At 41.3% G+C, this 14318-nt stretch overlaps 2 protein-coding genes across 6 annotated transcripts in view; both read left to right on the top strand.

Annotated features, from left to right (window-relative positions):
* SMAD1 (SMAD family member 1) overlaps nucleotides 1-4282 on the top strand; it is a 49173-nt gene extending 44891 nt beyond the window's left edge. For 3 of the 4 annotated variants that reach the window (XM_049815054.1, XM_049815053.1, XM_049815055.1), the window contains 2 exons: nucleotides 1862-2118; nucleotides 4040-4282. In XM_049815054.1, the coding sequence (XP_049671011.1) occupies nucleotides 1862-2118; nucleotides 4040-4183 (401 nt within the window). In that variant the 3' untranslated portion in view covers nucleotides 4184-4282. Of the gene's footprint in view, nucleotides 1-1861; nucleotides 2119-2679; nucleotides 3546-4039 lie in introns of those variants that run through there. The other variant, XM_049815057.1, reaches the window with a different exon arrangement.
* Nucleotides 4283-4395: 113 nt separating this feature from the next.
* The window catches only part of MMAA (metabolism of cobalamin associated A), a 50733-nt gene continuing 40810 nt past the window's right edge, over nucleotides 4396-14318 (top strand). Inside the window, exons 1-2 of one of the 2 annotated variants that reach the window (XM_049815064.1) lie at nucleotides 4396-5580; nucleotides 6850-7234. The gene's annotated coding sequence lies outside the window, so the exon portion shown is untranslated. Of the gene's footprint in view, nucleotides 5581-6711; nucleotides 7235-14318 lie in introns of those variants that run through there. The other variant, XM_049815065.1, reaches the window with a different exon arrangement.

A 14318-nucleotide genomic window follows, 5' to 3' on the forward strand; every position in this document is an offset into this window, starting at 1 on the left:
TTTTCCTATTATCCAACCTAAATCTCCCTTGCCGCAACTTGAGGCCATTTCCTCTCATCCTATCACCAGCCACCTGACAGAAGAGACCAGCACCCACCTCACTGCAACCCCCCTTCAGGTAGTTGTAGAGAGCGATAAGGTCTCCCCTCAGCCTCCTTTTCGTCAGACCAAACAGCCCCAGCTCCCTCAGCTGCTCCTCAAGACTTGTGCTCCAGGCCCCTCACCAACTTGGTTGCCCTTCTTGGCCACCTGGGCACACTGCTGGCTCATATTCAGCCGGCTGTCAGCCAGCACCCCCAGGTCTTTCTCTGCTGGGCAGCTTTCCAGCCGCTCTTCCCCAAGCCTGTAGCACTGCATGGGGTTACTGTGATCCAAGTGCAGGACCCAGCACTTGGCCTCGTTGAACCTCATACAGTTGGCCTCGGCCCATCGATCCAGCCTGTCCAGATCTCTCTGTAGAGCCTTCCTACCCTCAAGCAGATTGACCCTGCCTCCCAACTTGGTGTCATCTGCAGACTTGCTGAGGGTCCACTCAATCCCCTCGTCCAAATCATTGATAAACATATTAAACGGAATGGGGCCCAACACCGAGCCCTGGGGAACACCACTTGTGACCTGCCACCAACTGGATTTAACTCCATTCACCACAACCCTCTGGGCTTGGCCATCCAGCCAGTTTTTCACCCAGCAAAGAGTACACTTGTCCAAGCCATGAGCTGCCAGCTTCTCAAGGCGTATGCCATGAGAGACAGTATCAAAGGCCCTGCTGAAGTCAAGGTAGATAATATCCACAGCCTTTCCCTCATCCACTAGGTGGGTCACCTGGTCATAGAAGGAGATCAGGTTGGTTAAGCAGGACCTGCCTTTCGTAAATCCATGCTGGCTGGGCCTGATCCCCTTCTTATCCTGGGCTTGCCATGTGAGTGCTCTCAAGACAAACCGTTCCATAATCTTCCCTGGTACCGAGGTCAGGCTGACAGGCCCGTAGTTCCCCAGATCCTCCCTCCAACCCTTCTTGTAAAGGGGCGTCACATTGGCAAGCCTACAGTCCTCTGGGACCTCCCCCGTTGACCAGGATCACCAATAGATGATGGAGAGTGGCTTGGCAAGCACCTCCGCCAGTTCCCTCAGTACTCTTGGAAGGATCCCATCTGGTCCCATAGATTTGTGAGTGTCCAGATGATGTAGTAGGTCACTATTTCCTCCTGGATTAAGGGGGGGTATATTCTGCTCTTCTGGGGCCGCTTCCATCAGCGGCAGGTGAGGGAGGAGGCAGCAGAAGTGAAAAGGACTATAAAATTGTTGTGTACCCTCATTTGACAGATATATCTGAGAAACACAAGGGCCATTTTCTTTTTCCAGCTTTCTGGAATTAAAGCGAGCTGAAAAAACTAATGCTTCCCAAAATAGCATTCAGGACTTTTCCAGAGAACCCAGCTTGGGGCTGCTTTAGTATCTACAAATTATGCAGTAGGTTTCTCCTCGCTCACTTTGCATTCCCGATTATTGTTTTACATAAATATAATGAGAAAAAGTTCAAGTTGGTCAAGCCATCCAATGTACTGCATCAAAACTACTGCAGTGCTTTCTAGTTTATTGTTGTTGAATATACATACAACATGTTAAACCCCAGGAATTGCCAATTTCTGTTATATATACATACATACACACCCTCCTTTCAAATCACCTGCTGATGAAACAGAAAAGTAAAAATCAAGTTTGAAGACAGACAGATGATGGTCTGATATGCAGTTAATGTTTATCTCTTTAAATAGAAACCTATCTCTGTGAAGACAGAGCATGAAAAATAGATCACAGTGCGCATTCATCTAACCTCCTTACGTCAACCTTTTCCTCCTAGGTGTTCATCTCTATTACGTTGGTGGGGAAGTGTATGCTGAATGTCTTAGTGACAGCAGTATTTTTGTGCAAAGTCGGAACTGCAACTACCATCATGGGTTCCATCCCACCACGGTCTGCAAAATCCCCAGTGGCTGCAGTTTGAAGATTTTCAATAATCAGGAGTTTGCTCAGCTTTTGGCTCAGTCAGTGAACCATGGCTTTGAGACAGTGTATGAGCTTACTAAGATGTGCACTCTCCGTATGAGTTTTGTAAAGGTATGTGAAAATTTGCTTGAGGTTAAGAAAAAAAAATTTATTTTGCTTATAATGTGGTGATTTTGAATGGTCCACTGCCTCCCTCCATTGGCCTGTTAATAGCTGTTGAGTTTTAAGTATGGAATAATGTTCCTTAAGTGTAAGACGGATCTTAATGAAACTAAAATGTCTTTGTGGAAAAAAAATCCATCTGACGCGCATAATTTGAAAGCTTGAGGTGACTTGCAGAAGGTGTTTCTTCACATAAGTCTATAGTCACTTGTGAAGCATTTCTATCATGTCTGTTAACTATTCTAATTTCATTTAATTGCCTCCTGTAAATGTTTAGCATTTCAGCTGAATTCTGGTATTTGTGTATAGATAGTGTGTGTGTATGTAGAATTATTTGCATAATTACTCTGGAATTATGGGGCTTGTCGTCTTAATTTTGTGGGATATGGCAAGATACAGTACAAGTTTTGAAAAGAATTGAGTCATTAATTACTTAGACTAAAAGTGGAAAAGCCACCAATTCATTATGTAGCATCAGCTTCTGCCCCTTTTTTTTGCCCATTGTTACAGTCCATGCCATCTCCTGCTCTCTCAGAGGCCCAGCTGAACTTCATGCTCCTGTTCCTGGGTGGTATTTTTGGAGAGTTGAGCTGGGACTGCAGTGTAAGTCATTATAGCGATTGTGGGAGTGTAGATAGCATAATCCTCTAAATCTGTCTTGACCAGCAAATTGACCCAAATTAGAAGCTGCAGTAATTATTTAGAATAATATACATACCTTTCTATTCTAGGGGGGCATGCAAGGTCAAGATTTGTGATGTGGCTGTGAGTGTCAACGTAGGTACTGATATAAAAGGACTGGTCACATATGTGAAAGTAGTTAAATGAGGATGGTAATATGCTGAAGTGCTTTTCTTGATAGCATAGAAACTTTCAGGAGTGTTAGGACAGGAATTGCTAAAATGGAATAGGTTGTTTATAGCTCTGCATCCTATGGAGGTGTATGGCAGTGTTGCCTGAACAGTTGCACGAGACCTTCTGCGTATGAGATGTTGCACCGCACAATGTTTAGAGCTGCTGCCACCTGTGTTGGGAGCTTTGTAATCCCTTCATTACGGTTTAATATAGAGCAGAGCAAACTGTACCTGTGGCTGTCTTAGTCTTGTCTCCGAATCAGCCCCCAAAATGGTTCACTTACAAAATTATTTTGAATGCTGTTTAAATATCTGCTTATATCTTTGGTAATTACTGTAACTGAATCAGGTATAAGCTGAAACAAAACCTATCTTGTCTTAACTTGAGAAATAGCCTGCTGGGGAATGACCATGCCCTCTTTCTCCAAAGAGGAATGTTTCTGATTTATTGCTTAGTTTATCGTCTCCATCCTGCAAATGATGCTTTGGTTCTTGTCAGGCAGATGCCTCACCCCCACTTCCGTAATGTCAGTCTATGACCTCGTTTTTTTGATTTGTGGATATGTTTGGCAGCATTCCCCCCCCCCCCCCCCCCCCAGTTTGTTCTGGTTTTGGTCTTGGCAGAGAAGACTTGATTATCCCCCTCCTCAGAGGCTTTATTGGGACGTCATGCAGCTGGCAGTGAGGTATGGGGAAATTGTTCACTGCCACAAGTTATGTCTTTAAGAATTTAAAGACTTCCATTCCAAGAGATTAAGAGATCTCAAAATGACACTTTCTCCAAATTTCTTTATTTTTGTTGTTTGTTTTGGTTTTTTTAACTTCAGATTTGTTTGTTGAAGTGTGGTAATAGTTGGTGCATGAAGGGTATTATGCTACCCTGCTGATAATGACTGTTGAAAGCTAGAGTATTTTGGTAAGAAAGATGATTGAAGTATGCTTTTCATGTATTTGATATTATAAAATAGGGTGATTTTTTTTTTTTTTTCTTTCCCCACTTATGATTCTTTTTCTAGGGTTGGGGAGCTGAATATCATCGCCAAGATGTAACGAGCACTCCATGCTGGATAGAGATACATCTTCATGGTCCCCTTCAGTGGCTGGATAAAGTACTTACTCAAATGGGCTCTCCTCATAATCCTATTTCTTCAGTGTCTTAAAAGGTCCCAAGCTCCTGCATTTTGGAAACAATTGAGCCTTGCATGTACTTGAAGGATGTATGAGTCAGACACACACTTCCCCCCCCACCCCCGCACCCCGAACTGGCAACAGCTGAATAAGAGCCATGAAAATACTTGACTTCTGTGACCAACTGTTGGATTCAGAAAACAAACCAAAACCAAACAAACCTTTGATATACTGTCGGTATCAAGAATTTTAGTTTACATTGTAACGTACTATTGCAAAGTTGATTTGCAGGGCTTAGTGCAACGGGGATGCCCGAGCCAAAACCACAATCTGTCGAACTGAGTTCCCGAAGTTACCTTCCTGTAGCTGGCATTCTGAGATTCGATTTCTTCCTTACGTTCAGCGCTTGCTTATTTCCCCCCTGTGTCCTCCGGGGCTAACAGCTGATGTGAAGTCTGCTTTTTGCAGGCTCTCTGCAGTACGTTTTAAAACCATTTGTCTAAGTTGATGATTGCTGTTCTCTTTAAAAGAAAAAAAAAAATCATAAAGGTTTAATCTCAATAACTGTGTAATAATCTTTGAAATTGTGTCCTGACCATACTGCTGTAAGAATGTTAGGTATGTTTTTTGCTAAATGTATGTACGGTGTATTTGAAAGTTTAGAAATTAATTAGATTTAGACCATAAAGGAATTAGGAATATTTGAATGGGGGGAGGTGGGAGTGGGAAGGGAAAACGACAACTGAAATGTAGAATATATTGTAAACATAGCTTGTTAGTTTAAAATGAGGTCTGAGTTTTGCTGTGCATTTCATTTTTATAGTGGCTTTAACTTGTTAATTCTGACTATTTTTGCCTCTTCGTTTTCCCCAAAAACAATTGCGCAGCTAGTTAATTCTTTTACCCACGAAGAGGACAAATCAATTCTTGCAGTTTGAAGGCTGCAACTCTATGTATTTCAAGACAAAATTGTACAGAGTGCTCTTTAACTATGGAGCAGTTTTATACAGTTTATGTAACAGAAGTAGGCTTTTAATTTTGTAAGAGAATCTTGTTTTGCCAAACCTAGTAACTGTTAATTGTTTGGAGGACTTCAAAATCCCTGTGTGGGTCTATTTCAAACTTTTAAAAAAATATATATATTTTTAATTCTTTTTTTTTTTTTTTTTACTGCTTTGTTTATTTTCTTCTCTTTGATCTTTTATATTCACGTAAGCTGTAGTACTTTAAGTACCTTTATTCCAAAACTAGTGGGTCCTCTTTACTGGAAGTTTTGAATAAAACCTGTTGTTACTGCTTACATTTGATTAAAACTTTGTCTTGTCCACTTCTTGGTAGACTCTTAACAAACCAGATAAAGATACAGTCTTGGAGGAGGAACAACTAGAAACGAAGATACGCTGAGCTTAGACATTTATGATTAGTACAGGTTAGTAACCCTACTAAACTTCCATATATGAGATAAATGAGTACTCTAGAGAAAAAGATTTCCTAACCAGGCAAGATTAGAATGGATGCAGTAATACTGAATTATCCTAGCCACTTAGTTAAATTTCTGTGAGATTTCAACGTACAGTATCTGTATGTGAAGAGATTTTGCTGAGGTTGCATCATCAGCAGGTTCTTGCTGCTCCTTGCCATGTTTGTGGTGAAGAGCCTCCATGCTCCTTTCCCCACACCTCTGCTTTTGCTCTGGGGAGAGGTGAGGGAAGGACTGTCCCTTTGCAGCTGCAAAGTGTCTGTTAGATGCTGGGATGATGGAGTTTGAGAGGCTGGGGGTTGACTGGAGGTTCAGTGCCTGTGCCTGGCTGTAACGTACCATGCAGCACTAACAGGAGCATGAGGGAAAGCTGAGCAACAGTGATGAATGTGTGTTCAGCCAGATGTATGCATGTGTATGTCACTGTCATGAGTAATAGCCCTTTTTGGAGAATGAGTCAATCTCATCTTTTTATTTTCCCTCTTAATTCCATTGCTTGGTTAAGTATACGTTTTTAAGACTAACCCTTCTTCCCCTGCCAAGGGGAAAAAAAAATCCATGATGTTCAAGTTCCCTATTTAGGAGAACTTGGTTAGTGACTGTTTTACTCTTTTGTATTTGTAAGTTCCAAGAACAGATATTTTTTTTACATTCAGTTTAACATATATTTTTCATAAAGAAGCAGTCATAGCACAAATGCGACTCTTAAAGATGACCAAAAAGAGAAAGAATGCTATTTGCTGTTCAGTCACTGTCTCTGTTTTTTCCATCTTCAGCCTCTGCTACATTAACTCCCAGCTGTTCCCAACTAGTTTCCTTCCATTTGTTGGAATGCAGCACTGAGGCAGTGACTTTTTTTTAATCAGTGCTGTAACTATCCATCATGCAAGTCTTAAGAGTGTTTCTGTTTGGATGTTTTCATATTTGGATGATACTGTGCAAGTTTTGGTAAACTTTGAAATGGCTTTGCAGTAAGAAAAGACAGTTCGACGTTGTAACTGCATTTGAGTGTTAGTGTCTTGTATGTTTGGCTGTAATGCCTCTCTGTTTTTCCTAAACAGGGATTAAAATCAGAAAATACTAGCTCTGCAGTGTCTTAGAAATTTTCAGTGGTAATACTTCGGCAGGGTACCAGTTTTTGTAAGTTTCTTCTATTGTGAATTTTTCTGTACTGTTGAAGTGCAGTGTATATAATATTTTTTTTTATCTGTTGTCCAGCTTTTTGTTTGTGGTGAGGAGGCATTAGATGTAAGGAAAAAGTGTACCTTCATGTGATGGCACAGAGCATCCCAGCTGCACTTTATTAAATAAACTCAGTGGATTGGAGTAGCACCTGAGACTAATAGCCAGAAAAATAGGAAGTAGGACAGAAGTTACCATGGAGGAGTCAACTGCTAGTGTGAGGGTCTTGTGAAGATTTTTTGGAGCATCTTGGAGAAGTTTTCGTACTGATTTGCCCCACTTCAGATAGTTGGAGTCAGAAAGCTGGAAAAGGCACAGGACAAGACAGAAGGAAAAAAGTTTCTTGCTGACCTCTCACAAAACAGAGAATGCTGAGAGCTAGAAACTTGGAGAGAGCCTACAGTGTCAAGTCTGTAACCAGGTGAGTCCCTGCTGCCTATTTGGTTTTATTCCCCATAGTTTCCTGGGTCTAGTCTTCTGAACAACAGAGTTAAACACAGAAGACACTGCTTCAAGGTGAAAAGCCAGGATGGGTCCCTGTTAGGAGGAACTGAAAAGTTATGTGGAGACAAATACTTCCATGGAGCTGAATGTGTTTGAAATCTGTGCTTTGGCTTTTAAGTGCTGGAAAGAAAATAATTCTCTGCAGGTGGAGGTGACTTTTTAACCATTCAAGAGTCTCTGGTGAACCTTTAAAAGACTTGATGAAAGCTAAGAGAGGTAGTCATGGTTATTTGTGTGGTTTTAGGAAGGTATGGAGAGAAATAATTCATGTTTTAACATACTTGTATCAGAATCATGGACCTGATCTTCTAATGCTCACTGACCTGGTATTGCTATCTAGTTTGATAAAGCCATTCCCTTACTAAATAACTTCTCTTGCTACTGTAGCTATGTTTTTACAACTGCAGTTGTCTTTTCTAGCCTCAAAGAATGTAGTTCTGTGACTGTCGTTGTTTGAAGACAATAAATCAACGCAGAGATATCTGAAATCTATATGGCCCTTTTCTTGGTGTGCCTATCTCCTGGATTTTACCTTTGTCTTGCCACACATCAAACCTTTGATTGACATCTTGGAAGTTAGCTGTGTTCTGATGGTCTCTTTATTAACTGCTGCTGGTTTGTTCTGTTCAGCACACTGTAGCCTCTTATTCTGCTCTTGAGATTCATGATTCATAACTGAACTGGCAGTCACCTTTTTCTGGATATGTGCCTAAATATACAACATAACTCTACCATCACCAGTCATGGTAGAGCAATATATTTTTTGCAGGCATCATCTCACAGTTCATTTTCTTCAAATATATTAGTAATTCTGTGTGGGAGAGAAGTGAAAATGGCTCTTATTTTACTCTGTCCCCTTCTGTCCTTGACTTAAACAGCTCAACAAAGAGACACACCCTAGTCATGTTATCCTTTTAGGGGAAGTTCTCTCTTCTCTGTTCTTAAGTCCTCCTCCTATATTCCTGATGACTGACTTTAGTTTTTTGAACTTTTTGCAAATAGCTTTTTGTCCGATTCTCTTCTCATACCTGTTGAATGCTGTATGTTTCAGTCAGACAAAAAAACCCTCTACAGCATGCTTGCCAAAGGCAGGTAAAGAATTATGGGTTGCTGTAGGCACTGGAAGCCACCTATAAAGATACACGTGCTTCACGGGCACCACTTTTTCAACTCTTGCTATCTGAAATCCTTTTTGGAAGAGGAAGGTGAAATGAGACAGGTTCATGTTATTGGATTTCACTTTTGCTTGGGCTTATTGTTTTAAAGGTTTTTACAGTTATTAAGATTCCCTTCGCTCTTCTCTATGGTAGTATGTCACTTGGCTTGCACCTGACTGAAATGACAGAAATTGTCAGCCAGGGTGCTTAGGCTTTGTATTTAGTGGTGTTCCTTGACTGCTGCCTTCAGCTTCACAAGCAAGCCTTGCACCTGTTCTCATCGTCTCTCTCTCCCAATGGGCTCCAGAATAAGTAACTCGTGTGGTTTGTAGCATGAAGCTCCTGAACCCTCCACTTGCCTTGGTGACTTGCTCAGGGGGGGAAACCTCTCTGGGACAAGGTGGCTCCTATTTCATTCATCCCAGCTGTGGGAGATGATGATCTCTTCAGCTGCAACAGTGATGGCTGACAGAGTACATGGTGAATTGGTTTTCATGAAGCAGTTGCAATGGAGAGACAGCCTCCTGATCAAGCCTGTTGCAAACACAAAATTAGCTCCAATAAGATGTACAATGTAAGCATCCCCTGGGCTTGATGTGGGTACAAAGACAAGCAGGTCTGTTGCAGTGAATGGACAAGATGGGTATAATTTTTACTTGGGTCTGATAAATGCTTTACACTTAAAAGTGGCATGTGGATCCTCAGTGTATGTTAACTAGTCATGTGTGGCCGAAGTCATCAACAGTAATGTAAAAAAAAAAACAAAACAAAAAAAAAAAAAAAAACAAACCAAATTTTACAAACAGTCCAAAAGTCTGGAATTTGATTTGGTCATCTTTCAGGAATGTAAGAATTTTTATTCTAAAGCGTGCAGATTCCTAGTTTTCTCTTAGGAATTGGTTTGCAATTTCTCCTTTTCATCCTCCTGCTAAAGCGTGAGTTGAAAAATCTGTCTCATCTCTTCATGATCCTGCCAGCTCATCTGAGACTTTAAATCTGTAAAGCTCAGAAGAGGCTGCTGCAGGTAAATTTTGAAGAAGTGAGCACCTTCACGTGCTTCAGATTGTAGACAGGAATTAGCGGTGATAAAAACCTGCCACTTACAACTCTGTATTGTAGTAAATGTAAAATGAGCTATAATTGTATTACAGAGGGGGCTCTGCACATGCCAAACAGGCTCTCCTTGCTCAAAGAGTTTGGTTTAAGTGGACGGGTGACTTGCTTAGACCTGGTGGGAACAGCACAGTTTGCCTTTGTAAAGAATATTCTAATTTTCCTATTGCAGCTTCTTTCTTGCCCCAGTATCCCTGTAACATGTAAAAACATTCTTTTATATGAAGAAAAATGGTGTGCCTAACTTCCTCTTCCCTTCCCCTTCCTTACATGATGACTTTGAACTTCTTGGTTTTCTGTTCTTTAGATTACCGAGTCGAACTTAGTACAAGCAGGAGAATGAGGCTTGATGTGTGTAGTGCTGCAGTAAGACTTTATGTTTTCCCAGAACACTTGGTTCTTGGCAGGAGAGCAGGGTCTGTCTCATCTCTGAGTCCTTAACTTCTGCCTTCTGTTGATACTTTTGGGATTGGCAATCCGGAGCGTTTTCAGAAATGTATGTGGAGACTGGAAGATGGCTGCTGTCCCATCAGATATTTCTTCAAGCTTGTAGACCAGTCTCCTTGAGTCAAAATCACCATAGGCCATAGTGCTGGCAACAGCACTATTTAAAAACCGGATCCAAGCGTGGCTTCGTTTTGAACATGATTCGGGCAATGGTTTGACTACAAACAAACTTTACAAACCTCTCAAACACAGCTTGATCCCTGTGTCTGTTGGACTGGGTTCATGCTGTTTTCTAAAGCAGTGCAGAAAGAAGCTACCTTGATCTGCATGCTCTGATGACTTAGGGTTCCAGGAGCTGGTTTTTTATCTTGTGCCAGGAGAGTAGCTTTGTAAATACTCTTTCATGGGGTAGCTTTTAATTTGGGTGTGGGGTTTCTTTGCACCCCTATTGGTAACGATTGATTTGGCGCTAATTCAGAATATGTTCTAGTCATTGTGGCCAGTCTGTTTTTTGACTCACTGTATTGCTTTTGGTCTTTCAGGAATCAGGTCATTGCCTTAAGTGTTCCTGTGGTTTCCCCAAGTCACAGGAGCAAAATTGATCAGATACAGCAATAGGGCTTAGTTTGAACTTGATGAGCTTACATTGATAGAAAGCAGCTATTTGCATTCTTACAATCAAAATACTAAAACATTAAACTTCCTAGAAATCACAGAATCGTCTATGTTGGAAAAGACCTTTAAGGTCATCGAGTCCAACCATCAACCATGCCCACTAAACCAGGTCCTGAAGTGCCTTGTCTACGTGCTTTTTTAATACCTTCAGGGATGGTGACTCAACCACTTCCCTGGGCAGCCTATTCCAATGTCTGACAACCCTTTCAGTAAAGAAGTTTTTCCTAATATCCGATCTAATTGATATCTTCAAAACGGTTCCTAGAAAAGCACTGGGATGTCTTAATGTTGGCATGGGCACATGGCAATTTAAGCAGTTACCTTGAGGTGGGAACCTCAAGTTTGAGAAGCCTGATTCAGCAGAGCGTACTTTGAGTAAGAGGCCACCTGTTGTGGCTCATGGGATCTATTAGCACCATACAAGCCCCAGATTAATCTGTATTGTGAGTAAGCAGCAGAAGCAAAATGAAAAAGGTGTGCATACAGTGGTAAGGGAGGGTTCACTGAACTTCGTGAATTTTTAATTTTTATTTTATTTTATTTTTTTTTACAGGCTGGGCTGTTAGGGTTAGGCCTACACAACAGCAATTGATTTCCTGATTTTCTTTCAGAGATAGATTTAGTGTAGTGGCCTCTGATATTTCCCCCGCAACACCCTCCCCACTTCAGTTGGACAAGGGTATGTTGTTGCTTTTATGATAAGCAAAACTGATTAGGGAGATGAAGAAAACTGAAAGCTGTTCTTAGTCTAATTTCCCTCCCTTCTCTGTCCCAGTCACCTTAAGAAACAAACTCAAGCTGGTGACTGCCTTGTCAGGGGGGAGCAAGAGGAGCAACAGTGGTGACACTGATGTAGCTGGGGAGTCGGTGGAGAGCCGGTACAGGAAAAGTGGCAGCAGCTGTGGGTGGATGGCTGGGGTACATCTGTGCTGTTACATGGAACAATCCCAAACATGTTGGTTAGACGTGGAACTTCAGAGCTGAACACGCATGGAGGCTGTCCTGCATGTGAACATCGCATTGGACTAGCATGGGGGGAAAGGATCACCTTATCATGGTGCGAGTGATCTCGTGTGTGGTTATTTTCAGTGTTGTTTCAGAGTTCTCTGGGTGTTCTTGCACTTTTTTCCCTTCAATAGTAAGGTGGATGAGAGCATATGCAGAGTATGTGGCCTTCCCTTTGTTTTTCTCCATGTTCTGGTCACCCCTTCTGTTTTATAAAACATAACTGTGTCTCCTTGCACTGGAAATCACCATGGCCTCACACAGGTGGTGTATACAAGAAACCCAGTCAAAATTCATTATTTCTACAACTGTTTATGGCATGCCTGAAAAACGTGGCATGCCTGTCACATAAACAGGAAATGGCCCTTGTAGAGGACTGAGCATGGCCTAATCCAAATAACAGTTAGTCATCTCCATATGGTAACCTTTCAGTGCCACGCAAGTTTGGAAAACATGCTTGTAACTGGCTTCCACATGCTGCATGAATGCATAGATACCAGATGTTGCCTTACACATTTAAGTCTTTTTCTAAAATTGATCCAAGGCACAAATATTTTACATACAGCAGTTGTGGGTGAAAGCCTGCATGAAGGTTATTATTTACATAGGAACTGGGGTGGACCTGCAGCACTTGAAGTAAGGTTGGGGTTTCTGTGATCATCTAAAGTTTTCTAATGACAGTAAGTAGTAAAAACCAGAGAGGTAGCATACATTTTAAAGACGGAAGTTGTCAGAGATGGAATACAACCTACTTTTAAGTGCTGGCTAGTATGTTAGTAAAAGCTGGCTTAATTTCCTCAAAAAGAATACTATGTAATGTAACAATAGACTGATTATATCCTCTTTAGGCATATATAATAATTAGGCATTCTCAATTTCCATGTTTTCACATGTGTAATCTATGGAATATCTTCTGTTTCTGGTTTTGGTTTTTCAAAAGCAGAACCAGAACCCTCTTCATGAAGCTCCTACCTCTCATTCCTTGTAGCCTGCTCACTTTTTCCAAAACCTTTCTTAGCTCTTACAGAGGTTTTTGAGAGCATAGTGAAACGGCTGGTTAATGAAAGAAAGTAGAGAACAAGTTAATGTGGTACCATAAGAAGTTATTTAGTGTATACCTGGAAAAACAAACAGTTGTGTTTGGGGTTTTTTTGTTGTTGTTTTGTTTTGGGGTTTTTTTGCTTTGTTTCCAAGTATCCTGTTTATTGTTTGTGGATTGCTGGGAGTGTAGCTTTCAGACTGTAAGTCTGACTTGATTAACCTGGCATTGCTGGTTCACTACTAAAGTAAAAATTCTGTGATCCCTTTCTTTAGAGAAGGCAAATTCTGTAAGACCCTATTTTTGAGGCACAGGTAAGAATAGAAAATAGTGATTTTGCTCAATATAGGTTTGTTGTGCATGGCAGTTGTACCCTTTAGTTGCTTTTCAAAGGAGTGCAGCTTTGAGGATAACAGCCAAACAAACAGGTCTGTGATGTTTGTAGGAGCCGATGTTGCTTTTTTCTGTTCTCTAGCAGCATCTGTTTTGAGCTGTGCATGCGTTTTCTCTGACTATCAAAATAGTAGAGTACCTGAAATTACTGTACCTGAAAAATGGAGCTTGGTCGCATTTTTATAGGACATGGTAACTACTAACTGGCACAGCAGTTGCACAGGGCCCAGGTCTTCATGTGGTCCTGGAGTTGTTTTGCTCTGTAAGTGCTTATACTCTTTAGATATACCGTAGCACCTCTCAAAGTGACAATGAACTAAGTGTTGAGAAACTAAAGTTGAGAGACTGTGGTGTCTGACAAAATTAAACATGCATAGTCTGTAGAATCAAACCCAGGTGAGGTTGGAAGTAATGTTAATGTGGTACAATGATTTGGAAATATACAGTGTTAGTGATGGGACCAAGCTTGGGGTGCATCATTTTATTTTGTCTCATCAAATGTGCTTAAGTGATGCTCTCTTGTCGGTTTGGGGATTTTTTTGTGTGTGTTTTTTTTGTTGTTTTGGTTTGGTTTTTTTTCCTAGAAGGGTGGATGAAAAGAGGTGAGAAATTATAGTGCTAATATTTTGAGAGGGGGAGTACAGGGATCTGCTTCAGTTCCTTCCCTGCCACCTCCCCCAAACAAATTCTGCCTCTGTAGGTCTTAGGGGGAAGAAAGGGAAAAATCTGGAGGGACTTGCTCCATGTAGTTTCCTGCTGGCTGAAGCTGGTCCAGCAAAAGGGGGAGATCTCACAGTGGAACGGATACTGTGTTCTTCAGAGGAAGTATGAATTTCAGCTTCTAAAAAGATCAGTCTAAAAGCCTGAGGGCTATGAAGGAGGGAAAAATACTTTAAAAAACAGAAGCAACGCTTTGGGTGCATAAAGGTTTGAGAGAAATTCTTTTAGGAATGCTGCATCTGAAGCGTATTTGAGCCTCGTACATGTTATGCATATACAGAAGTACAGTAAATCCCAGCCAGGAGATGGGCTGGCTGCATCATGCATGCTTTTGGGTGGTATATGGTATGGACAGAAGGACTTTGTGTAGAGATGAAGTAAAATTCAAATAGAAGGTATTTTGCAGTCTCCCTGTGTACCTTGTTCCAGTTCTTAATTGCCTTTGTAGTTTC

The sequence above is a fragment of the Accipiter gentilis genome, chromosome 12 (genome assembly GCF_929443795.1).
Source record: "Accipiter gentilis chromosome 12, bAccGen1.1, whole genome shotgun sequence".
NCBI classification, from domain to species: domain Eukaryota; kingdom Metazoa; phylum Chordata; class Aves; order Accipitriformes; family Accipitridae; genus Astur; species Astur gentilis.